Genomic DNA, 27,351 nt, shown 5'->3' on the forward strand with positions numbered 1-27,351 from the left:
TGGAAGGTGCTATGAAATATATGGTGTAGGAGAAAAGTTATTAGAAGCAGTGAGGGGCTCTTATTAAGAGAGTAAAACAAGTATATGTGAGTAGATAGGGGGTGTGACTTCAAAATGGCTGTTTAATTTATCGATGGATGGGATGGTATGGGAGGTGTATGCAAGAGGCTTTGAGAAAAAAAGCAGGTGTGCAATGTATTGGGGATGGAGGGGGTCTGTGAGTTGAGTTGATTGTTGTTTGCTGATGATATGGTGCTGTTGACAGATTCAAGTGAGAAACTGCATAAGCTGGTATCTGATACTGGGAGTGTGTGTGAAAGGAGAAACTTAAGAGTAAATGTGAATAACATTAAGATTATCAGGTTTAGCAGTGAAAAGAGACTGGTTATTAGGAGTGTGAGTTTGAATGGAGAGAACATGGAGGAAGTGGAGTGTTTTAAATATCTGGGAGTGGAAGTGGCAGTGAATGGAACTATGGCAACTGAAGTGAGCCAAATGGTGGTGGTAAAATTCTTGGTTGTGTTGAGGAATATATGGAAAGTGAGGTCTTTGTCTGAAAAAGCAAATATGGATATATTTAATGTTATAGCAATATCGTTAATGCTGTATGGATGCAAGGTGTGGGCCTTAGACTAAATTGTAAAGGATAGGGTGATTGTGTTGGAAATAAAATGTTTGAGGACAATATGAGGTGTGAGAAAGATTTACTGAATAATAAATTATAGGGTAAAAGAGAGGTTTGGTAGCAAGAGGAGTATGCACAAAAAGCAGAAAAGGATATGCTAAAATGGTCTGGACATAAGGAGAAGATGTGAAAGGAAATAATGACTTGGAAGATAAACATATCAAAGGGAAAGCCAAGGTGATGGAAAGGTGGAGTGAAGGATGCTTATAAGGTTTGGGGCCTGGACATAAAGGAGGAAATGAGGCATACAAGGGATAATGAAAATTGGAACGACGTGGTATACAGGGATGATATGCTGTTACGAGACTGAATTGGGGTATATGATGTGGAAAGGGGAAACCATGGAAAGGCCTTTGAGGCCTGGTTGTGGTTTCATACATGAAAGCTAGAGAGTGATTGATAGTAAATGTCTGTTCTAGTGCTACTTTGAGGCCTGGTTGTGGTTTCATACATGAAAGCTAGAGAGTGATTGATAGTGAATGTCTGGTATGATGCTACTTTGCTAATAAAGGATGGATGGAAAGAATATTTTTTTCATGTGTTTGCCACTTTTCAATGGAAAAAAAAATAGTTTTCATATGTGTTTGTCACTTCTCATGTAGCAAAGAAGTGCAGGAAAACAAACATTGGCTTGATTTGCCCACATCTGCTGTCTAGCTTTCATGTATTATACAACAAAATGAAAGCCACACCATCCACAGTCAAGCCCCACAAAACATTTTGTTTTCCCCAGACTATTTCGTATGCACTAGCTCAGTTCACTGGTAGCTGATAGCTCAAAGCCTCTTCCAATCTATATTAATAAAAATTATATATAAATGAAACTATACCCAAGCATCTGGCCTGATATATCCCCCACTGCAACTGTAGACTAGATGATTTTTTTCTCTTCTATGTCAAAGCCAGCATACTACACCTTGTGAAAAAGCATTTGTATACTAGTTCTGCTTCACATGATGTGAAAGGATAGGTCCATCAATGAACTTACCTTAAGGTGATTATCTATTTCTTTTAAACTCATAGACAGGGAATCTTCCTGATGATTCTTATCATGTGACATTTTATGAACTTGTTTGTGGTTAGTTTGAGCTTGGTGCTCATACAGTGTCATAAGTCTGTCATGCCTGACTTTCCATGTGTCTTCTCCCTCATCATGTACACTTAATTTTGCACGAAGATGAATAATTTCATCAGACTTTCTGCTGAGCTCATTTTGTAGCTCTTGTTCATGAGATTCTTTGGTTCTGGCCAGAGATTCTTGCTGCTTACTTTTTACTTCGATGATCTGATTGAGTTCTGCAAGCTTTGAACTTAATTCTAATTGATATCTACTCTCCAGTTCCTTATGCAACAGAAAGACGCTTGCTTTCGATACATATTCTATTGGAATTTTTCTCTGTAGCTGATGCAACTGCTCCTCCGTTTTTCTCTGCATCTGCTCAGCCAATTCCTTTTCTTGTTTAATTAATTCAAATGACAACTTCTCTCCCTTAAGAAGCATAACATCTTGCTTTAAATCAAGCTTCTCTTTATTTACAGCTTCAAGTTTCTTCCTAAATGCTTCCACTGCCATTTCCTTTGACCTGAGTTCTATCTCCAGTTCTTTCGTCTGATCCTTCAAATCCTGGATAGTATCTTGACTCTGCTTAGCCTCACAGAGGTCTTGTTGAAGTCTTGTTAAAGACAAATTATTTTTTTTCAACTGTTGTTCCATATCTTCTTTGAAGCTTTTTTCTATCGCAAGTGCTGCTTCTACCTCTCTCAAATGCAATTCTAACTGATGTGCTCGACTGCACTGCTCAGTATAAGAATTCTCTGCTTCTTGCTTTTCTAATTCAAGCTTCTTCATCTCTTGTTTCCAGTACACCACCCTGTCCTCATCATTATCTCTACCTGTTGGAGGCATGCGCTGTACAGATGACTGCTGCAGATGACTCATTATTTCCTGAATCTTTGTTTCTGCTACCTCTTTGGCATCCTGAAGGCCTTGTAACTGTTCTTCATACCATCGATGTTGCTGTTGCTCTGCCTGTAACATTGCAGAAAGCTTAGTATTCTCCAATGACGAATGAAAGTTTTCTTGGTGAACCTTTACAGTATCATTACTTTGATTTGCATTCTTTACTGTTTCCTGGAGAATCTTTTGGTCTTTTTCCTTAAAATTTACTCCAAGGTGGTACAGCTTTTCCTGTAGAGACTCAATTTTTGTCTGTTGTTCTTCCTCCTTCCGATGTAAAGATTCTAGACTCATATTCTGAAATAAGATGAAAGCACAGTTGAGAGACATACAGAATATGACATACCTGCAACATATTATTCCTGATTTTGCATTCAAGAAACTGAAAATTTTGAAACAGCACTGACAGAGTCTTTGGGTATCTAAGTATCTGAGGTAATAATAAAATGATTCACTCAAAATAAAAATTTGACTGAATTGTGTGCGGTATTGTGAAAACCCACTGAAAGCAGGAATTGGGATTCTATATGAAAATCAGAACAAGTTTTAATGATTACAGAGTTGTGGAATATATCAATACTGTGCAAGATGGAGAAGATATATTAGAGCACTTAAGGATGTGGAGTGTGTCAAGAGGAAACTGGAGGGTGTCACTCGCCTGAGGTTAAAGCAATATTGAGACAAGTGTTGAGCATAATAAAGCTAATGATGAAAGTAAGGGTAAATCATAAAGCAATACTGAGACAAGTGTTGAGCATAATAAAACTAATGATTAAAGTAAGGGTAAATCATAAAGCAATATTGAGACAAGTGTTGAACATAATAAAGGTAATGATGAGAGTGAGGGTAACTCATAAAACAATACTGAGACAAGTGTTGAACATAATAAAGCTAATGATGAAAGTGAGGGTAAATCATAAAACAATACTGAGACAAGTGTTGAACATAATAAAGCTAATGATGAAAGTGAGGGTAAATCATAAAACAATACTGAGACAAGTGTTGAACATAATAAAGCTAATGATGAAAGTGAGGGTAAATCATAAAACAATACTGAGACAAGTGTTGAACATAATAAAGCTAATGATGAAAGTGAGGGTAAATCATAAAACAATACTGAGACAAGTGTTGAACATAATAAAGCTAATGATGAAAGTAAGCATAAATCATTAAGCAATAATGAGACAGGATTTTTTTTTTTAAGGTATGGTGGGTTGGTGTGTGTTATTCAGCAGAACTCGCTGCCTAATACTTTTACTGATGAAATATACATCTGTATTGTCAATATAAATGAAACAGTGACTGCACCTTTCATTTAATATCATGAAATAGCAACACCATCCTCAATGCAAGGGTAAATATGGATGGTAACCAAAATTTTACAATGTCCATTGGTGATCCTACTGATACTAACACATCGATAAAAACCTTAAAATTTACATTACAGGCATCTCTTGATTTAGGCGATAAGCTCCTGAAAATAATCAGATAATTCAAAAAGTGTAAATCAAACAATAGAAATAGTGGAGATTAGGGGTTTTGAGATTAATAAGACACTGAATATTATACTACTGAAAAACTACAGTGTACAGGTACTAATTTTTTTTTTTCTATACTCTGTCGCTGTCTCCTGCATTAGTGAGGCAGCGCAAGGAAACAGACGAAACAATGGCCCAGCCCACCCACATACACATGTATATACATACATGTCCACACATGCACATATACATACTATAGGGGAGAAAGAATACTTCCCACGCATTCCTCATGTGTCGTAAAAGGCGACTAAAGGGGACTGAAGTGGTGGGCTGGAAACCGTCCCCTCCTTGTCTTTTAACTTTCTAAAAGGGGAAACAGAAGAAGGAGTCACGCGGGGAGAGCTCATCCTCCTCGAAGGCTCAGATTGGGGTGTCTAAATGTGTGTGGATGTAACCAAGATGAGGAAAAGGAGAGATAGGTGGTATGTTTGAGGAAAGGAGCCTGGATGTTTTGGCTCTGAGTGAAATGAAGCTCAAGGGTAAAGGGGAAGAGTGGTTTGGGAATGTCTTGGGAGTGAAGTCAGAGGTTAGTGAGAGGACAATTGGGAGTGAAGTCAGAGGTTCGTGAGACGACAAGAGCAAGGGAGGGAGTAGCATTACTAATGAAAGACGAGTGGTGGGAGTATGTGATAGAGTGTAAGAAAGTAAACTCTAGATTGATATGGGTGAAACTGAAAGTGTATGGAGAGAGATGGGTGATTATTGGTGCATATGCACCTGGGCATGAGAAGAAAGATCATGAGAGGCAAGTGTTTTGGGAGCAGATGAGTGAGTGTGTTAGTAGTTTTGATGCACGAGACCGGGTTATAGTGATGGGTGATTTGAATGCAAAGGTGAGTAATGTGGCAGTTGAGGGAATAATTGGTGTACATGGGGTGTTCAGTGTTGTAAATGGAAATGGTGAAGAGCTTGTAGATTTATGTGCTGAAAAAGGACTGGTGATTGGAAATATCTGGTTTAAAAAGAGAGATATACATAAATATACGTATGTAAGTAGGAGAGATGGCCAGAGAGCTTCATTGGATTACATATTAATTGACAGGCGAGCGAAAGAGAGACTTTTTGATGTAAAAGTGCAGAGAGGTGCAACTGGAGGGATGTCTGATCATTATCTTGTGGAGGTGAAGATGAAGATTTGTATGGGTTTTCAGAAAAGAAGAGAGAATGTTGGGGGGAAGAGGGTGGTGAGAGTAAGTGAGCTTGGGAAGGAGACTTGTGTGAGGAAGTACCAGGAGAGACGGAGTACAGAATGGAAAAAGGTGAGAACAAAGGAGGTAAGGGGAGTGGGGGAGGAATGGGATGTATTTAGGGAAGCAGTGATGGCTTGCGCAAAGGATGCTTGTGGCATGAGAAGCGTGGGAGGTGGGTTGATTAGAAACGGTAGTGAGTGGTGGGATGAAGAAGTAAGATTATTAGTGAAAGAGAAGAGAGAGCCATTTGGACAATTTTTGCAAGGAAATAATGCAAATGAGTGGGAGATATATAAAAGAAAGAGACAGGAGGTCAAGAGAAAGGTGCAAGAGGTGAAAAAGAGGGCAAATGAGAGTTGGGGTGAGAGAGTATCATTAAATTTTAGGGAGAATAAAAAGATGTTCTGGAAGGAGGTAAATAAAGTGCGTAAGACAAGGGAGCAAATGGGAACTTCAGTGAAGGGGGCTAATGGGGAGGTGATAACAAGAAGTGGTGATGTGAGAAGGAGATGGAGTGAGTATTTTGAAGGTTTGTTGAATGTGTTTGATGATAGAGTGGCAGATATAGGGTGTTTTGGTTGAGGTGGTGTGCAAAGTGAGAGGGTTAGGGAAAATGATTTGGTACACAGAGAAGAGGTAGTAAAAGCTTTGCGGAAGATGAAAGCCGGCAAGGTAGCAGGTTTGGATGGTATTGCAGTGGAATTTATTAAAAAAGGGGGTGACTGTATTGTTGACTGGTTGGTAAGGTTATTTAATGTATGTATGATTCATGGTGAGGTGCCTGAGGATTGGAGGAATGCATGCATAGTGCCATTGTATAAAGGCAAAGGGGATAAAAGTGAGTGCTCAAATTACAGAGTTATAAGTTTGTTGAGTATTCCTGGTAAATGATATGGGAGGGTATTGATTGAGAGGGTGAAGGAATGTACAGAGCATCAGACTGGGGAAGAGCAGTGTGGTTTCAGAAGTGGTAGAGGATGTGTGGATCAGGTGTTTGCTTTGAAGAATGTATGTGAGAAATACTTAGAAAAGCAGATGGATTTGTATGTAGCATTTATGGATCTGGAGAAGGCACATGATAGAGTTGATAGAGATGCTCTGTGGAAGGTACTAAGAATATATGGTGTGGGAGGCAAGTTGTTAGAAGCAGTGAAAAGTTTTTATCGAGGATGTAAGGCATGTGTACGTGTAGGAAGAGAGGAAAGTGATTGGTTCTCAGTGAATGTAGGTTTGCGGCAGGGGTGTGTGATGTCTCCATGGTTGTTTAATTTGTTTATGGATGGGGTTGTTAGGGAGATGAATGCAAGAGTTTTGGAAAGAGGGGCAAGTATGCAGTCTGTTGGGGATGAGAGAGCTTGGGAAGTGAGTCAGTTGTTGTTCGCTGATGATACAGCGCTGGTGGCTGATTCATGTGAGAAACTGCAGAAGCTGGTGACTGAGTTTGGTAAAGTGTGTGAAAGAAGAAAGTTAAGAGTAAATGTGAATAAGAGCAAGGTTATTAGGTACAGTAGGGTTGAGGGTCAAGTCAATTGGGAGGTAAGTTTGAATGGAGAAAAACTGGAGGAAGTAAAGTGTTTTAGATATCTGGGAGTGGATCTGGCAGCGGATGGAACCATGGAAGCGGAAGTGAATCATAGGGTGGGGGAGGGGGCGAAAATCCTGGGAGCCTTGAAGAATGTGTGGAAGTCGAGAACATTATCTCGGAAAGCAAAAATGGGTATGTTTGAAGGAATAGTGGTTCCAACAATGTTGTATGGTTGCGAGGTGTGGGCTATGGATAGAGTAGTGTGCAGGAGGGTGGATGTGCTGGAAATGAGATGTTTGAGGACAATATGTGGTGTGAGGTGGTTTGATCGAGTAAGTAATGTAAGGGTAAGAGAGATGTGTGGAAATAAGAAGAGCGTGGTTGAGAGAGCAGAAGCGGGTGTATGTATATACATGTGTAGGGGGGGGTGGGTTGGGCCATTTCTTTCGTCTGTTTCTTGCGCTACCTCGCAAACATGGGAGACAGCGACAAAGCAAAAGAGATGAATAATAGAATATATATACATATACACAGACATATACATATGTTCTGTTTCCCATTTTAGAAAGTTAGAATACAAGGAGGGGAGGATTTCTGGCCCCCCACTCCCGTCCCCTCTAGTCGCCCTGTACGACACGTGAGGAATGCGTGGGAAGTATTCTTTCTCCCCTATCCCCAGGGATAATATATATATATATATATATTTTTTTTTATACTAATCGCCATTTCCCGCATTAGCGAGGTAGCGTTAAGAACAGAGGATGAGGACTGGGCCTTTGAGGGAATATCCTCACCTGGCCCCTTTCTCTGTTTCTTCTTTTGGAAAAAAAAAAAAAAATGAGGGGAGGATTTCCAGCCTCCCGCTCCCTTCCCTTTTAGTCGCCTTCTACGACACGCAGGGAATACGTGGGAAGTATTCTTTCTCCCCTATCCCCAGGGACATTATATATATATATATATATATATATATATATATATATATATATTTTCTTTCTTTTTCTTTCAAACTATTTGCCATTTCCCGCATTAGTGAGGTAGCGTTAACAACAGAGGACTGGGCCTTTGAGGGAATACCCTCACCTGGCCCAACTCTCTGTTCCTTCTTTTGGAAAATTGAATTTTTTTTTTTTTTTTTTTTTTTTTTTTTTTTTTTTTGCCGCTGTCTCCTGCGTTTGCGAGGTAGCGCAAGGAAACAGACGAAAGAAATGGCCCAACCCACCCCCATACACATGCCTTGATTCAATCCACTGACAGCACGTCAACCCCGGTATACCACATCGCTCCAATTCACTCTATTCTTTGCCCTCCTTTCACCCTCCTGCATGTTCAGGCCCCGATCACACAAAATCTTTTTCACTCCATCTTTCCACCTCCAATTTGGTCTCCCTCTTCTCCTCGTTCCCTCCACCTCCGACACATATATCCTCTTGGTCAATCTTTCCTCACTCATTCTCTCCATGTGACCAAACCATTTCAAAACACCCTCTTCTGCTCTCTCAACCACGCTCTTTTTATTTCCACACATCTCTCTTACCGTTACGTTACTTACTCGATCAAACCACCTCACACCACACATTGTCCTCAAACATCTCATTTCCAGCACATCCATCCTCCTGCGCACAACTCTATCCATAGTCCACGCCTCGCAACCATACAACATTGTTGGAACCACTATTCCTTCAAACATACCCATTTTTGCTTTCCGAGATAATGTTCTCGACTTCCACACATTCTTCAAGGCTCCCAGAATTTTCGCCCCCTCCCCCACCCTATGATCCACTTCCGCTTCCATGGTTCCATCTGCTGCCAGATCCACTCCCAGATAACTAAAACACTTCACTTCCTCCAGTTTTTCTCCATTCAAACTCACCTCCCAATTGAATTGACCCTCAACCCTACTGTACCTAATAACCTTGCTCTTATTCACATTTACTCTTAACTTTCTTCTTTCACACACTTTACCCAACTCAGTCACCAGCTTCTGCAGTTTCTCACATGAATCAGCCACCAGCGCTGTATCATCAGCGAACAACAACTGACTCACTTCCCAAGCTCTCTCATCCCCAACAGACTTCATACTTGCCCCTCTTTCCAAAACTCTTGCATTTACCTCTGTGGAAGGTATTATGAATATATGGTGTGGGAGGAAAGTTGTTAGAAGCAGTGAAAAGTTTTTATCGAGGATGTAAGGCATGTGTACGTGTAGGAAGAGAGGAAAGTGATTGGTTCTCAGTGAATGTAGGTTTGCGGCAGGGGTGTGTGATGTCTCCATGGTTGTTTAATTTGTTTATGATATATATATATATATATATATATATATATATATATATATATATATATATATATATATATATATATATATATATATATATCTTTTTTCTTTCATACTATTCGCCATTTCCCGCATTAGCGAGGTAGTGTTGAGAACAGAGGACTGGGCCCTTGAGGGAATATTCTCACCTGGGCCCCTTCTCTGTTCCCTCTTTTGGAAAATTAAAAAAAAAAGTGAGAGGGGAGGATTTCCAGCCCCCCGCTCCCTCCCCTTTTAGTCGCCTTCTACGACACGCAGGAATACGTGGGAAGTATTCTTTCTCCCCTATGAAAAATGTTAGAAATAATTTAGAAAACTGAAACTTCTAGCTGGAAATGAAGTGAAAAAGGAATGTCACATAATGGTTTAACCTCTGGCTATGGAAAAGGGAAATGTATAATTTATTTACACAAACTTCAATAGTAGTTTTCATCAATTTAACCACTGTATCATACTGCCTGGTCCACTTCTTCTCTTATCATGAAACTGGAATATTGGCTTATGATGTTTCTCAATTGTCTTCACTACACAAAGAGGGTGTTTTGAAATGGTTTGGGCACATGGAGAGAATGAGTGAGGAAAGATTGACCAAGAGGATATATGTGTCGGAGGTGGAGGGAACGAGGAGAAGTGGGAGACCAATTGGAGGTGGAAAGATGGAGTGAAAAAGATTTTGAGTGATCGGGGCCTGAACATGCAGAAGGGTGAAAGGCGGGCAAGGAATTGAGTGAATTGGATCGATATGGTATACTGGGGTAGACGTGCTGTCAATGGATTGAATCAGGGCATATGAAGCATGTGGGGTAAACTATGGAAAGTTGTGTGGGGCCTGGATGTGGAAAGGGAGCTGTGGTTTTGGGCATTATTACATGTCAGCTAGAGACTGAGTGTGAACGAATGGGGCCTTTGTTGTCTTTTCCTAGCGCTACCTTGCACACATGAGGGGGGGAGGGGGATGTTATTCCATGTGTGGCTAGGTGGCGATGGGAATGAATAAAGGCAGTGCGAATTGTGTGCATGTGTATATATGTATGTGTCTGTGTGTGTATATATATGTGTACATTGAGATGTATGGGTATGTATATTTGCGTGTGTGGATGTGTATGTATATACATGTGTATGGGGGTGGGTTGGGCCATTTCTTTCGTCTGTTTCCTTGCGCTACCTCGCAAATGCAGGAGACAGCGAGAAAGCAAAATAAATAAATAAATACATTTGTACTTATGTATATAATTCATAATTGCTGCCTTTATTCATTCCTGTCGCCACCCCGCCACACATGAAATGACAACCCCCTCCCCTCACACATGCGTGAGGTAGTGCTAGGAAAAGACAACAAAGGCCGAATTCATTCACACTCAGTCTCTAGCTGTCATGTATAATGCACTGAAACCACAGCTCCCTTTCAACATCCAGGCCCCACAAAACTTTCCATGGTTTACCCCAGACGCTTCACATGCCCTGGTTCAATCCACTGACAGCAAATCGACCCTGGTTTCCCACATCATTCCAATTCACTCTATTACTTCCATGCCTTTCACCCTCCTGCATGTTTAGGCCCCGATTGCTCAAAGTTTTTTTCACTCCATCCTTCCCCCTCCCCTCCAATTTGGTCTCCCACTTCTTGTTCCCTGCACCTCTGACACATATATCCTCTTCGTCAGTCTTTCCTCATTCATTCTCTCCATGTGACCAAACCATTTCAATACAACCTTTTCTGCTCTCTCAACCACACTCTTTTTATTACCACACATCTCTCTTACCCTTTAATCACTTACTCAATCAAACCACCTCCCACCACATACTGGCCTCAATCATCTCATTCCCAACACGTCCACCCTCCTCCGCACAACCTTATCTATAGCCCACGCCTTGCAACCATATAACATTGTTGGAACCACTATTCCTTCAAACATACCCATTTTTGCTCTCCAAGATAATGTTCTCGCCTTCCACACATTTTTCAACGCTCCCGGAACTTTTCGCCCCCTCCCCCACCCTGTGACTCACTTCCACTTCCTTGGTTCCATCCGCTGCCATATCCACTCCCAGATATCTGAAACACTTCATGTCCTCCAGTTTTCCTCCTTTCAAACTTACCTCACAGTTGACTTGTCTCTCAACCCTACTGTACCTAATAATCTTGCTCCTATTCACATTTACTCTCAGCTTTCTTCTTTCACACACTGTACCAAACTCAGTCAGCAGCTTCTGCAACTTCTCACCCGAATCAGCCATCAGTGCTGTATCATTAGCAAACAACAACTGACTCACTTCCCAAGTCCTCTCATCTACAACAGACTGCATACTTGCCCCTCTCTCCAAAACTCTTGCATTCACCTCCTTAACAACCCCATCCATAAACAAATTAAACAATCATGGAGACATCATGCACCCCTGCTGCAAACCCACATTCACTGAGAACCAATCACTTTCCTCCCTTCCTACTCGTACACATGCCTTACATCCTTGATAAAAACTTTTCACTGCTTCTAGCAACTTGCCTCCCGCACCATATACTATTAATACCTTCTATAGAGCATCTCTATTAACTATTATCATATGCCTTCTCCAGATCCATAAATGCTACAGACAAATCCATTTGTTTTTCTAAGTATTTCTCACATACATTCTTCAAAGCAAACACCTGATCCACACATCCACTACCACTTCTGAAACCAAACTGCTCTTCCCCAATCTGATACTATATACATGCCTTCACCCTCTCAATCAATACTCTCCTATATAATTTTCCAGGAATATTCAACAGACTTATACCTCTGTAATTTGAGCACTCACTCTTATCCCCTTTGCTTTTGTACAATGGCACTATGCATGTATTCTGCCACTCCTCACGCACTTCACCATGAGCCATACGTACATTGAATATCCTCACCAACCAGTCATCACAGTCATCCCCTTTTTTAATAAATTCCACTGCAGTACTATCCAAACCTGCCGCCTTGCTGGCTTTCATCTTCTGCAAAGCTTTCACTACCCCATCTCTGTTTACCAAATCATTCTCCCTGACCCTCTCACTTCACATACACTACCTCGACCAAAACACCCTATATCTGCCACTCTGTCATCTAACACATTCAGCAAACATTCAAAATACTCACTCCATCTTCTAACATCACCACTACTTGTTATTACCTCCCCATTAGCCCCCTTCACCAATGTTCCCATTTGTTCTCTTGTCTTGTGCACTTTATTTACCTCCTTACAAAACATCTTTTTATTCTCCCTAAAATTTAATGTTACTCTCTCACCCCAACTCTCATTTGCCCTCTTTTTCACCTCTTGCACCTATCTCTTAACCTCCTGCCTCTTTCTTTTATACATCTCCCTGTCATTTGAACTATTTCCCTGCAAAAAATCGTCCAAATGCCTCTCTCTTCTCTTTCACTAATAATTTTACTTCTTCATCCTGCCACTCACTACCCTTTCTAATCTGCCCACCTCCCACGCTTCTCATGCCACAAGCATGCATATACACAAACATATACAAATGGAAGGGTCTGTGGGGCCTGGATGATGATATTGAGCTGTGGTTTCAGTCCATTACACATGACAGCTAGAGACTGAGTGTGAACTAATGTGGCCTTTTTTGTCTGTTTTCCTGGGGCTACCATCTTGAAGCAGGGGGTAAAGATGCTGTCTCCTGTAGGGTGGGTGGGTTAGCGCCAGGAATGGATGAAGGCAAGCAAGTTCGAATATGTACATGTGTATATGTATACATATATTTATGGAAAGGATCACAATTTATTGCATGATCAAGTATATTCCTTTGAGTCTATGGGGAAATGAAACATAAGTTCCCAAGTGCACTTTCGTGTAATAATCACATCTTCAGGGGAGATACAAGAAAGAAATATAACAAGTGACTAGTTTACCAAATGGTGTCCTATGCTACGTCTCTTCGTTGTATATCAACTGACTTATATTTCTTTCTTGTATCTTCCCTGATGATGTGATCATTACACAAAAGTGCACTAGAGAACTTATCATGTTTCATTTCCCTGTGGACTCATAGGAGTACGTATATTTATGTATATGTGTGAATATGGGTGTTTATGTATACATCTGTGTATGTGAGTGGATGGGCTATTCTTTCATCTGTTTCCTGGTGCTATCTCGCTGATGCAGTATAATATAATAATAATAATAATAATTATAATAATAATAATAATAATAATAATATTTATATTTATTTATTATACTTAATCGCCATCTCCTGATACCAAGGTAGCGCAAGGAAACATACGAAAGAATGGCCCAACCCACCCACATACAAATGTATATACATAATCGCCCACACACACACACACACACACACATATACATACCTATAAATTTCAATGTATATATACATATACATACACAGACATATATATGTATTCTTACTTACTGCCTTCATCCATTCCCATCACCACCTTACCACACATGAAATAGCACACACACACACACACACACACACACACACATGAAAAGACAAAAAAAGGCCACGTTTGTTAACACTCAGTCTCTAGCTGTCATGTGTAATGCACTGAAACCACAGCTCCCTTTCCACATCCAGACCCCACAAAACTTTCCATGGTTTAACCCAGACACATCACATGCCCTAGTTCAATCCAGTGACAGCACATCCACCCCGGTATACCATATTGTTCCAATTCACTCTATTCCTTGCATGACTCTCACCCTACTGTATTTACAGGCTCTGATCGCTCAAAATCTTTTTCACTCCATCCTTCCATCTCCAATTTGGTCTCCCTCTTCCCCTCATTCCATCTACCTCTGACACATATATCCTCTTTGTCAATCTTTCCTCACTCTTTCTCTCCATGCATCCAAACAATTTCAACACACCCTCTTCTGCTCTCTCAACCAAACTCTTTATTACCACACATCTCTCTTACCCTTTCATTACTTAATCAAACCACCTCACACCACTTATTGTCCTCAGACATTTCATTTCCAGCACATCCACCCTCCTCTGCACAACTCTATCAATAGCCCATGCCTCGCAACCATATAACATTGTTGGAACCACTATTCCTTCAATCATACCCATTTTTGCTCAGAGATAACGTTCTTGCCTTCCGCACATTCTTCAACGTTCCCAGAACTTTCGCCCCTCCCCCACCCTGTGTCTCACTTCTGCTTCCACAGTTCCATCCACTGCTAAATCCACTCTCAGATATCTAAAACACTTCACTTCCTCCAGTTTTTCTCCATTTAAATTTACCTCCCAATTATTTTGTCTCTCAACCCTACTGAACCTAATGACCTTGCTCTTATTCACATTTACTCTCAGGTTTCTTCTTTCACACACTTTACCAAACTCTCAGTCACCAACTTCTGCAGTTTCTCATCCAAATCAGCCACCAGCACTGTATCATCAGCAAACAACAAACGACACTTCCCATGCCCTCTCATCCACAACAGACTGCATACTTGCCCCTCTCTCCAAAACTCTTGCATTCACCTCTCTAACCACCCCATTAAACAACCATGGAGACATCATGGACCCTGCTGCAAACTTACATTCACTGGGAACCAATCACTTTCTTCCTACTCGTATGCATGCCTTATATCCTTGGCAAAAACATTTCACTGCTTCTAGCAACTTACCTCCCACACCATAGTCTCTTAAAACCCTACACAAATCATCTCTGTCAACCCTATCATATGCCTTCTCCAGATCCATAAATGCTACATGCAAATCCATTTGTTTTTCTAATTTTTTCTTACATGCATTCTTCAAAGCAAACACCTGATCCACACATCCTCTACCACTTCTGAAACCACACTGCTCTTCCCTAGTCTGTATACATGCCTTTACCCTTCAATGAATACCCTCCCATATAATTTCCCAGGAATACTGAACAAACTTATACCTCTGTAATTTGAACATTCACCTTTATCCCTTTTGCCTTTGTACAATGACACTATGCATGCATTCCATCAATCCTCAGGCACTTCACCATGAACCATACATACAATGAATATCCTTACCAACCAATTAGCAACACAGTCACCCCCTTTTTTAATAATTTCAACTGTAATACCATCCAAACCCGCTGCCTTGCTGACTTTCATCTCCTGCAAAGCTTTTACTACCTCTTCTGTATTTACCAAACCATTTTCCCTGATCCTTTCACTTCACACACCACCTCTACCAAAACACCCTATATCTACCACTCTATCATCAAACACATTCAACAAATCTTCAAAATACTCACTCCATCTCCTTACTTCACCACTACTTGTTATTACCTCCTCATTAGCCCCCTTCACCGATGGTCCCATTTGTTCTCTTGTCTTATGCACTTTATTTATCTCCTTCCAAAACATCCTTTTATTCTCCCTAAAATTTAATGATACTTTCTTATCCCCAACTCTCATTTGCCCTCTTTTTCACCTCTTGCACCTTTCCCTTCACCTCCTGCCTCTATCTTTTACACATTCCCAATAATTTGCACTACTTCCCTGCAAAAATTGTCCAAATGCCTCTCTCTCTCCTCTTTCCCTAACAATCTTACTTCTTCATCCCACCACTCTACCCTTTCTAATCTACCCACCTCCCATCTTTCTCAGGCCACAAGCATCTTTTGCACAAGTCATCATTGCTTCCACATACCCCTCACGTTATTTGCTCTCACCTTTTGCCTTTCTGCACTCAATCTCTCCTAGTACTTCTTCACACAAGTCTCCTTTCCAAGCTCACTTACTTTCACCACTCTCTTCACCCCATGATTCTCTCTTCTTTACTGAAAACCTCTATAAAGATGATGATCAGACATCCCTCTAGTTGCTCCTCTCAGTACATTAGCATCCAAAAGTCTTTCACACGCCTATCAAATAACACGTAATCCAAAAATGTTCTCTGGCCATCTCTCCTACTTACATAGGTATACTTATGTATATCTTTCTTTTTAAATCAACACTGAACATCCCATATACACCAATTATATGCTAAACTGTCACATTACTCACCTTTCTATTCAGATCATCCATCACTATAACCCGGTCTCATGCATCAAAGCTGCTAACATACTCACTCAGCTGCTTCCAAAACACTTGCCTCTCATGATCTTTCTTCTCATGACCAGGTGCATGGGCATGAATAGTCACCCATCTCTCTCCATCCACTTTCAGTTTTACCCATATCAATCCAGAGTTTACTTTCTTACACTCTATCACATATTCCCACAACTCCTGCCTGAGGAGAAGTGCTACTCCTTCCTTTGCTCTTGTCCTCTCACCAACCCCTGACTTCACTCCCAAGACATTCCCAAACCACTCTTCCCATTTACCCTTGAGCTTTGTTTCACTCAGAACCAAAACATCCAGGTTTGTTTCTTCAAACATACTATCTCTAATTTTTTTCTCATCTTGGTTACTTCCACACACATTTAGACACCCCAATCTGGGCCTTTGAGGAGGTTGAGCACTCCCCACATGACTTCTGCTTTGGTTCCCCTTTTAGAAAGTTAAAATACAAGGAGGGGAGGGTTTTTAGCTCCTCGCTCCCACCCCCTTTAGTCACTTCTATGACATGCTTGTAATCTTTTCTTTCTTTCATACTATTCGCCATTTCCCGCATTAGCGAGGTAGCGTTAAGAACAGAGGACTGGGCCTTTGAGGGATTATCCTCACTTGGCCCCCTTCTCTGTTCCTTCTTTTGGAAAATTAAAAAAAAAAAAAAAAAAAAAAAAAAAAAAATGAGAGGGGAGGATTTCCAGCCACCCGCTCCCTTCCCTTTTAGTCGCCTTCTACGACACGCAGGGAATACGTGGGAAGTATTCTTTCTCCCCTATCCGTATATATATATATATTTTATTTTGCTTTTATTATACTTAGTCGCTGTCTCTTGCATTAGAGAGGTAGAGCAAGGAAACAGATGAAAGTATATATATATATATATATATATATATATATATATATATATATATATATATATATATATATATATATATATATATTTTTTTTTTTTTCAAACTATTCGCCATTTCCCGCGTTAGCGAGGTAGCGTTAAGAACAGAGAACTGGGCCATTCAGGGAATATCCTCACCTGGCCCCCTTCTCTGTTCCTTCTTTTGGAAAAAAAAAAATATATATATATTCTTTCTTTTCTTTTAAACTATTCGCCATTTCCCGCATTAGCGAGGTAGCATTAAGAACAGAGGACTGGGCCTTTGAGGGAATACCCTCACCTGGCCCAATTCTCTGTTCCTTCTTTTGGAAAATTAAAAAAAAAAAAAACGAGAGGGGAGGATTTCCAGCCCCCCGCTCCCTCCCCTTTTAGTCGCCTTCTACGACACGCAGGGAATACGTGGGAAGTATTCTTAATCCCCTATCCCCAGGGATAGTGGAGATGGAAGTATGGAGTGAAAAATATTTTGAGTGCTTGGGGTGAAATGCATGCACAGGATACAGTGAAATGGGGTGAGGTGTTATCCATTTCACGTTTGGAAATGATTAAGCATAAGATATATACTCTATACATGTACATCAAACAGAATTCAAAAAGATAACATCTTAGCCTCTAGTTGCTGTGTGGGTTACAAAACACAACTGCATTACTTCTTAATCAATACAAAGTTGAACCATCATTAATTCAGAACCAATACCAATGTTTCAAATTTCAAAATAATAATGAACTATACTTCCAATATTAGACTATGTACAAAATATAATTTGGTTATATAATAAAAAAAAAAAAAATCACTGCAAGAGGTGAAATAGAGGGCAAATGAGAGTTGGGGTGAGAGAGTATCATTAAATTTTAGGGAGAATAAAAAAACGCTGTCTCCCGCGTTTGTGAGGTAGCGCAAGGAAACAGACGAAAGAAATGGCCCAACCCACCCCCATACACATGTATATACATACGTCCACAAACGCAAATATACATACCTACACAGCTTTCCATGGTTTACCCCAGACGCTTCACATGTCCTGATTCAATCCACTGACAGCAGTCAACCCCGGTATACCACATTGATCCAATTCACTCTATTCCTTGCCCTCCTTTCACCCTCCTGCATGTTCAGGCCCCGATCACACAAAATCTTTTTCACTCCATCTTTCCACCTCCAATTTGGTCTCCCACTTCTCGTTCCCTCCACCTCCGACACATATATCCTCTTGGTCAATCTTTCCTCACTCATTCTCTCCATGTGCCCAAACCATTTCAAAACACCCTCTTCTGCTCTCTCAACCACGCTCTTTTTATTTCCACACATCTCTCTTACCCTTACGTTACTTACTCGATCAAACCACCTCACACCACACATTGTCCTCAAACATCTCATTTCCAGCACATCCATCCTCCTGCGCACAACTCTATCCATAGCCCACGCCTCGCAACCATACAACATTGTTGGAACCACTATTCCTTCAAACATACCCATTTTTGCTCAGAGATAACGTTCTTGCCTTCCGCACATTCTTCAACGTTCCCAGAACTTTCGCCCCTCCCCCACCCTGTGTCTCACTTCTGCTTCCACAGTTCCATCCACTGCTAAATCCACTCTCAGATATCTAAAACACTTCACTTCCTCCAGTTTTTCTCCATTTAAATTTACCTCCCAATTATTTTGTCTCTCAACCCTACTGAACCTAATGACCTTGCTCTTATTCACATTTACTCTCAGGTTTCTTCTTTCACACACTTTACCAAACTCAGTCACCAACTTCTGCAGTTTCTCATCCAAATCAGCCACCAGCACTGTATCATCAGCAAACAACAAACGACACTTCCCATGCCCTCTCATCCACAACAGACTGCATACTTGCCCCTCTCTCCAAAACTCTTGCATTCACCTCTCTAACCACCCCATCAAACAACCATGGAGACATCATGGACCCTGCTGCAAACTTACATTCACTGGGAACCAATCACTTTCTTTCCTACACGTACACATGCCTTACATCCTCGATAAAAACTTTTCACTGCTTCTAACAACTTGCCTCCCACACCATATATTCTTAATACCTTCCACAGAGCATCTCTATCCACTCTATCATATGCCTTCTCCACATCCATAAATGCTACATACAAATCCATTTGCTTTTCTAAGTATTTCTCACATACATTCTTCAAAGCAAACACCTGATCCACACATCCTCTACCACTTCTGAAACCACACTGCTCTTCCCCAATCTGATGCTCTGTACATGCCTTCACCCTCTCAATCAATACCCTCCCATATAATTTACCAGGAATACTCAACAAACTTATACCTCTGTAATTTGAGCACTCACTCTTATCCCTTTGCCTTTGTACAATGGCACTATGCACGCATTCCGCCAATCCTCAGGCACCTCACCATGAGTCATACATACATTAAATAACCTTACCAACCAGTCAATAATACAGTCACCCCCTTTTTTTAATAAATTCCACTGCAATACCATCCAAACCTGCTGCCTTGCTGACTTTCATCTCCTGCAAAGCTTTTACTACCTCTTCTGTATTTACCAAACCATTTTCCCTGATCCTTTCACTTCACACACCACCTCTACCAAAACACCCTATATCTACCACTCTATCATCAAACACATTCAACAAATCTTCAAAATACTCACTCCATCTCCTTACTTCACCACTACTTGTTATTACCTCCTCATTAGCCCCCTTCACCGATGGTCCCATTTGTTCTCTTGTCTTATGCACTTTATTTATCTCCTTCCAAAACATCCTTTTATTCTCCCTAAAATTTAATGATACTTTCTTATCCCCAACTCTCATTTGCCCTCTTTTTCACCTCTTGCACCTTTCCCTTCACCTCCTGCCTCTATCTTTTACACATTCCCAATAATTTGCACTACTTCCCTGCAAAAATTGTCCAAATGCCTCTCTCTCTCCTCTTTCCCTAACAATCTTACTTCTTCATCCCACCACTCTACCCTTTCTAATCTACCCACCTCCCATCTTTCTCAGGCCACAAGCATCTTTTGCACAAGTCATCATTGCTTCCACACACCCCTCACGTTATTTGCTCTCACCTTTTGCCTTTCTGCACTCAATCTCTCCTAGTACTTCTTCACACAAGTCTCCTTTCCAAGCTCACTTACTTTCACCACTCTCTTCACCCCATGATTCTCTCTTCTTTACTGAAAACCTCTATAAAGATGATGATCAGACATCCCTCTAGTTGCTCCTCTCAGTACATTAGCATCCAAAAGTCTTTCACACGCCTATCAAATAACACGTAATCCAAAAATGTTCTCTGGCCATCTCTCCTACTTACATAGGTATACTTATGTATATCTTTCTTTTTAAATCAACACTGAACATCCCATATACACCAATTATATGCTAAACTGTCACATTACTCACCTTTCTATTCAGATCATCCATCACTATAACCCGGTCTCATGCATCAAAGCTGCTAACATACTCACTCAGCTGCTTCCAAAACACTTGCCTCTCATGATCTTTCTTCTCATGACCAGGTGCATGGGCATGAATAGTCACCCATCTCTCTCCATCCACTTTCAGTTTTACCCATATCAATCCAGAGTTTACTTTCTTACACTCTATCACATATTCCCACAACTCCTGCCTGAGGAGAAGTGCTACTCCTTCCTTTGCTCTTGTCCTCTCACCAACCCCTGACTTCACTCCCAAGACATTCCCAAACCACTCTTCCCATTTACCCTTGAGCTTTGTTTCACTCAGAACCAAAACATCCAGGTTTGTTTCTTCAAACATACTATCTCTAATTTTTTTCTCATCTTGGTTACTTCCACACACATTTAGACACCCCAATCTGGGCCTTTGAGGAGGTTGAGCACTCCCCACATGACTTCTGCTTTGGTTCCCCTTTTAGAAAGTTAAAATACAAGGAGGGGAGGGTTTTTAGCTCCTCGCTCCCACCCCCTTTAGTCACTTCTATGACATGCTTGTAATACATGTATATATATATATTTTATTTTGCTTTTATTATACTTAGTCGCTGTCTCTTGCATTAGAGAGGTAGAGCAAGGAAACAGATGAAAGTATATATATATATATATATATATATATATATATATATATATATATATATTTTTTTTTTTTTTTTTTCAAACTATTCGCCATTTCCCGCGTTAGCGAGGTAGCATTAAGAACAGAGAACTGGGCCATTGAGGGAATATCCTCACCTGGCCCCCTTCTCTGTTCCTTCTTTTGGAAAAAAAAAAATATATATATATTCTTTCTTTTCTTTTAAACTATTCGCCATTTCCCGCATTAGCGAGGTAGCATTAAGAACAGAGGACTGGGCCTTTGAGGGAATACCCTCACCTGGCCCAATTCTCTGTTCCTTCTTTTGGAAAATTAAAAAGAAAAAAACGAGAGGGGAGGATTTCCAGCCCCCCGCTCCCTCCCCTTTTAGTCGCCTTCTACGACACGCAGGGAATACGTGGGAAGTATTCTTAATCCCCTATCCCCAGGGATAATGGAGATGGAAGTATGGAGTGAAAAATATTTTGAGTGCTTGGGGTGAAATGCATGCACAGGATACAGTGAAATGGGGTGAGGTGTTATCCATTTCACGTTTGGAAATGATTAAGCATAAGATATATACTCTATACATGTACATCAAACAGAATTCAAAAAGATAACATCTTAGCCTCTAGTTGCTGTGTGGGTTACAAAACACAACTGCATTACTTCTTAATCAATACAAAGTTGAACCATCATTAATTCAGAACCAATACCAATGTTTCAAATTTCAAAATAATAATGAACTATACTTCCAATATTAGACTATGTACAAAATATAATTTGGTTATATAATAAAAAAAAAAAAATCACTGCAAGAGGTGAAATAGAGGGCAAATGAGAGTTGGGGTGAGAGAGTATCATTAAATTTTAGGGAGAATAAAAAAACGCTGTCTCCCGCGTTTGCGAGGTAGCGCAAGGAATCAGACGAAAGAAATGGCCCAACCCACCCCCATACACATGTATATACATACGTCCACAAACGCAAATATACATACCTACACAGCTTTCCATGGTTTACCCCAGACGCTTCACATGTCCTGATTCAATCCACTGACAGCAGTCAACCCCGGTATACCACATTGATCCAATTCACTCTATTCCTTGCCCTCCTTTCACCCTCCTGCATGTTCAGGCCCCGATCACACAAAATCTTTTTCACTCCATCTTTCCACCTCCAATTTGGTCTCCCACTTCTCGTTCCCTCCACCTCCGACACATATATCCTCTTGGTCAATCTTTCCTCACTCATTCTCTCCATGTGCCCAAACCATTTCAAAACACCCTCTTCTGCTCTCTCAACCACGCTCTTTTTATTTCCACACATCTCTCTTACCCTTACGTTACTTACTCGATCAAACCACCTCACACCACACATTGTCCTCAAACATCTCATTTCCAGCACATCCATCCTCCTGCGCACAACTCTATCCATAGCCCACGCCTCGCAACCATACAACATTGTTGGAACCACTATTCCTTCAAACATACCCATTTTTGCTTTCCGAGATAATGTTCTCGACTTCCACACATTCTTCAAGGCCCCCAGGATTTTCACCCCCTCCCCCACCCTATGATCCACTTCCGCTTCCATGGTTCCATCCGTTGCCAGATCCACTCCCAGATATCTAAAACACTTTACTTCCTCCAGTTTTCTCCATTCAAACTTACTTTCCAATTGACTTGACCCTCAACCCTACTGTACCTAATAACCTTGCTCTTATTCACATTTACTCTTAACTTTCTTCTTTCACACACTTTACCAAACTCAGTCACCAGCTTCTGCAGTTTCTCACATGAATCAGCCACCAGCGCTGTATCATCAGCGAACAACAACTGACTCACTTCCCAAGCTCTCTCATCCCCAACAGACTTCATACTTGCCCCTCTTTCCAAAACTCTTGCATTCACCTCCCTAACAACCCCATCCATAAACAAATTAAACAACCATGGAGACATCACACACCCCTGCCGCAAACCTACATTCACTGAGAACCAATCACTTTCCTCTCTTCCTACACGTACACATGCCTTACATCCTCGATAAAAACTTTTCACTGCTTCTAACAACTTGCCTCCCACACCATATATTCTTAATACCTTCCACAGAGCATCTCTATCCACTCTATCATATGCCTTCTCCACATCCATAAATGCTACATACAAATCCATTTGCTTTTCTAAGTATTTCTCACATACATTCTTCAAAGCAAACACCTGATCCACACATCCTCTACCACTTCTGAAACTACACTGCTCTTCCCCAGTCTGATGCTCTGTACATGCCTTCACCCTCTCAATCAATACCCTCCCATATGATTTACCAGGAATACTCAACAAACTTATACCTCTGTAATTTGAGCACTCACTCTTATCCCCTTTGCCTTTGTACAATGGCACTATGCACGCATTCCGCCAATCCTCAGGCACCTCACCATGAGTCATACATACATTAAATAACCTTACCAACCAGTCAATAATACAGTCACCCCCTTTTTTTTAATAAATTCCACTGCAATACCATCCAAACCTGCTGCCTTGCCGGCTTTCATCTTCCGCAAAGCTTTTACTACCTCTTCTCTGTTTAACCAAATCATTTTCCCTAACCCTCTCACTTTGCACACCACCTTGACCAAAACACCCTATATCTGCTGCTCTATCATCAAACACATTCAACAAACCTTCAAAATACTCACTCCATCTCCTTCTCACATCACCACTACTTGTTATCACCTCTCCATTTGCGCCCTTCACTGAAGTTCCCATTTGCTCCCTTGTTTTACGCACTTTATTTACCTCCTTCCAGAACATCTTTTTATTCTCCCTAAAATTTAATGATACTCTCTCACCCCAACTCTCATTTGCCCTCTTTCACCTCTTGCAACTTTCACTTGACCTCCTGTCTCTTTCTTTTATACATCTCCCACTCAATGGCATTTTTTCCCCGCAAAAAATCGTCCAAATGTCTCTCTCTTCTCTTTCACTAATAATCTTACTTCTTCATCCCACCACTCACTACCCTTTCTAATCAACCCACCTCCCACTCTTCTCATGCCACAAGCATCTTTTGCGCAATCCATCACTGATTCCCTAAATACATCCCATTCCTCCCCCACTCCCCTTACTTCCATTGTTCTCACCTTTTTCTATTCTGTACTCAGTCTCTCCTGGTACTTCCTCACACAAGTCTCCTTCTCAAACTCACTTACTCTCACCACCCTCTTCACCCCAAGTAGTGGTGATATGAGAAGGAGATGGAGTGAGTATTTTGAAGATTTGTTGAATGTGTTTGATGACAGAGTGGCAGATATAGGGTGTTTTGGTCGAGGTGGTGTGCAAAGTGAGAGGGTTAGGGAAAATGATTTGGTAAACAGAGAAGAGGTACTAAAAGCTTTGCGGAATATGAAAGCCGGCAAGGCAGCGGGTTTGGATGGTATTGCAGTGGAATTTATTAAAAAAGGGGGTGACTGTATTGTTGACTGGTTGGTAAGGTTATTTAATGTATGTATGACTCATGGTGAGGTGCCTGAGGATTGGCGGAATGCGTGCATAGTGCCATTGTACAAAGGCAAAGGGGATAAGAGTGAGTGCTCAAATTACAGAGGTATAAGTTTGTTGAGTATTCCTGGTAAATTATATGGGAGGGTATTGATTGAGAGGGTGAAGGCATGTACAGAGCATCAGATTGGGGAAGAGCAGTGTGGTTTCAGAAGTGGTAGAGGATGTGTGGACCAGGTGTTTGCTTTGAAGAATGTATGTGAGAAATACTTAGAAAAGCAAATGGATTTGTATGTAGCATTTATGGATCTGGAGAAGGCATATGATAGAGTTGATAGAGATGCTCTGTGGAAGGTATTAAGAATATATGGTGTGGGAGGCAAGTTGTTAGAAGCAGTGAAAAGTTTTTATTGAGGATGTAAGGCATGTGTACGTGTAGGAAGAGAGGAAAGTGATTGGTTCTCAGTGAATGTAGGTTTGCGGCAGGGGTGTGTGATGTCTCCATGGTTGTTTAATTTGTTTATGGATGGGGTTGTTAGGGAGGTAAATGCAAGAGTTTTGGAAAGAGGGGCAAGTATGCAGTCTGTTGGGGATGAGAGAGCTTGGGAAGTGAGTCAGTTGTTGTTCGCTGATGATACAGCGCTGGTGGCTGATTCATGTGAGAAACTGCAGAAGCTGGTGACTGAGTTTGGTAAAGTGTGTGGAAGAAGAAAGTTAAGAGTAAATGTGAATAAGAGCAAGGTTATTAGGTACAGTAGGGTTGAGGGTCAAGTCAATTGGGAGGTGAGTTTGAATGGAGAAAAACTGGAGGAAGTGAAGTGTTTTAGATATCTGGGAGTGGATCTGGCAGCGGATGGAACCATGGAAGCGGGAGTGGATCATAGGGTGGGGGAGGGGGTGAAAATTCTGGGGGCCTTGAAGAATGTGTGGAAGTCGAGAACATTATCTCGGAAAGCAAAAATGGGTATGTATGAAGGAATAGTGGTTCCAACAATGTTGTATGGTTGCGAGGCGTGGGCTATGGATAGAGTTGTGCGCAGGAGGATGGATGTGCTGGAAATGAGATGTTTGAGGACAATGTGTGGTGTGAGGTGGTTTGATCGAGTGAGTAACGTAAGGGTAAAAGAGATGTGTGGAAATAAAAAGAGCATGGTTGAGAGAGCAGAAGAGGGTGTTTTGAAGTGGTTTGGGCACATGGAGAGGATGAGTGAGGAAAGATTGACCAAGAGGATATATGTGTCGGAGGTGGAGGGAACAAGGAGAAGAGGGAGACCAAATTGGAGGTGGAAAGATGGAGTGAAAAAGATTTTGTGTGATCGGGGCCTGAACATGCAGGAGGGTGAAAGGAGGGCAAGGAATAGAGTGAATTGGAGCGATGTGGTATACCGGGGTTGACGTGCTGTCAGTGGATTGAATCAAGGCATGTGACGTGTCTGGGGTAAGCCATGGAAAGCTGTGTAGGTATGTATATTTGCGTGTGTGGACGTATGTATATACATGTGTTTGGGGGGGTTGGGCCATTTCTTTCGTCTGTTTTCTTGCGCTACCTCGCAAACTCGGGAGACAGCGACAAAGTATAATAAATATAAAATAAATATAATTATTATTTCTATTTTGCCTTTGTCGCTGTCTACCACATCAGCGAGGTAGCGCAAGGAAACAGAAGAAAGAATGGCCCAACCCACCCACATACACATGTATATACATACACGTCCACACACACAAATATACATACCTATACATCTAAGCATATACATATATATACACACACAGACATATACGTCTATACACATGTACATAATTTATAGTCTGCCTTTATTATTCCCATCGCCACCTCACCATACACGAAATAACAACCCCTTCTCCCCTCATGTGTGAGAGGTAGTGCTAGGAAAAGACAACAAAGGCCACATTCGTTCACACTCAGTCTCTAGCTGTCATGTAATAATGCACCAAAACCAATGCTCCCTTTCCACATCCAGGCCCCACAGAACTTTCCATGGTTTACTCCAGATGCTTCACATGCCCTGCTTCAATCCATTGACAGCACGTCCACCCTGGTATACCACATTGTTCCAATTCACTCTATTCCTTGCATGCCTTTCACCCTCCTGCATGTTCAGGCCCCGATCACTCAAAATCTTTTTCACTCCATCTTTCCACATCCAATTTGGTCTCCCACTTCTCCTTGTTCCCTCCACCTCTGACACATATATCCTCTTGGTCAATCTTTCGTCACTCATTCTCTCCATTTGACCATACCATTTCAAAACACCCTCTTCTGCTCTCTCAACCACGTTTTTTATTACCACACATCTCTCTTACCATATTATTACTTACTCGATCAAACTACCTCACACCACACATTGTACTCAAACATCTCATTTCCAGCACATCCACCCTCCTGCGCACAACTCTATCCATAGCCCATGCCTCGCAACCATATAACATTGTTGGAACCACTATTCCTTCAAACATACCCCTTTTTCCTTTCTGAGATTATGTTCTCAACTTCCACACATTCTTCAATGCTCCCAGAATTTTCGCCCCCTCCCCCACCCCATGATTCACTTCCGCTTCTATGGTTCCATCTGCTGCCAAATCCACTCCCAGATATCTAAAACACTTAACTTCCTCCAGTTTTTCTCC

The 27,351-nt window shown here is 41.2% G+C and overlaps 1 protein-coding gene across 1 annotated transcript in view; it reads right to left on the reverse strand.

Moving 5' to 3' along the window:
* LOC139745978 (uncharacterized) overlaps positions 1–27,351 on the reverse strand; it is a 190,255-nt gene that overhangs the window by 22,439 nt on the left and 140,465 nt on the right. The window contains 1 exon segment of the mRNA XM_071656739.1: positions 1,674–2,939. Coding sequence (XP_071512840.1) covers positions 1,674–2,939 — 1,266 coding nt within the window.

The sequence above is a fragment of the Panulirus ornatus genome, chromosome 63 (assembly GCF_036320965.1).
Source record: "Panulirus ornatus isolate Po-2019 chromosome 63, ASM3632096v1, whole genome shotgun sequence".
Lineage (NCBI taxonomy): Eukaryota > Metazoa > Arthropoda > Malacostraca > Decapoda > Palinuridae > Panulirus > Panulirus ornatus.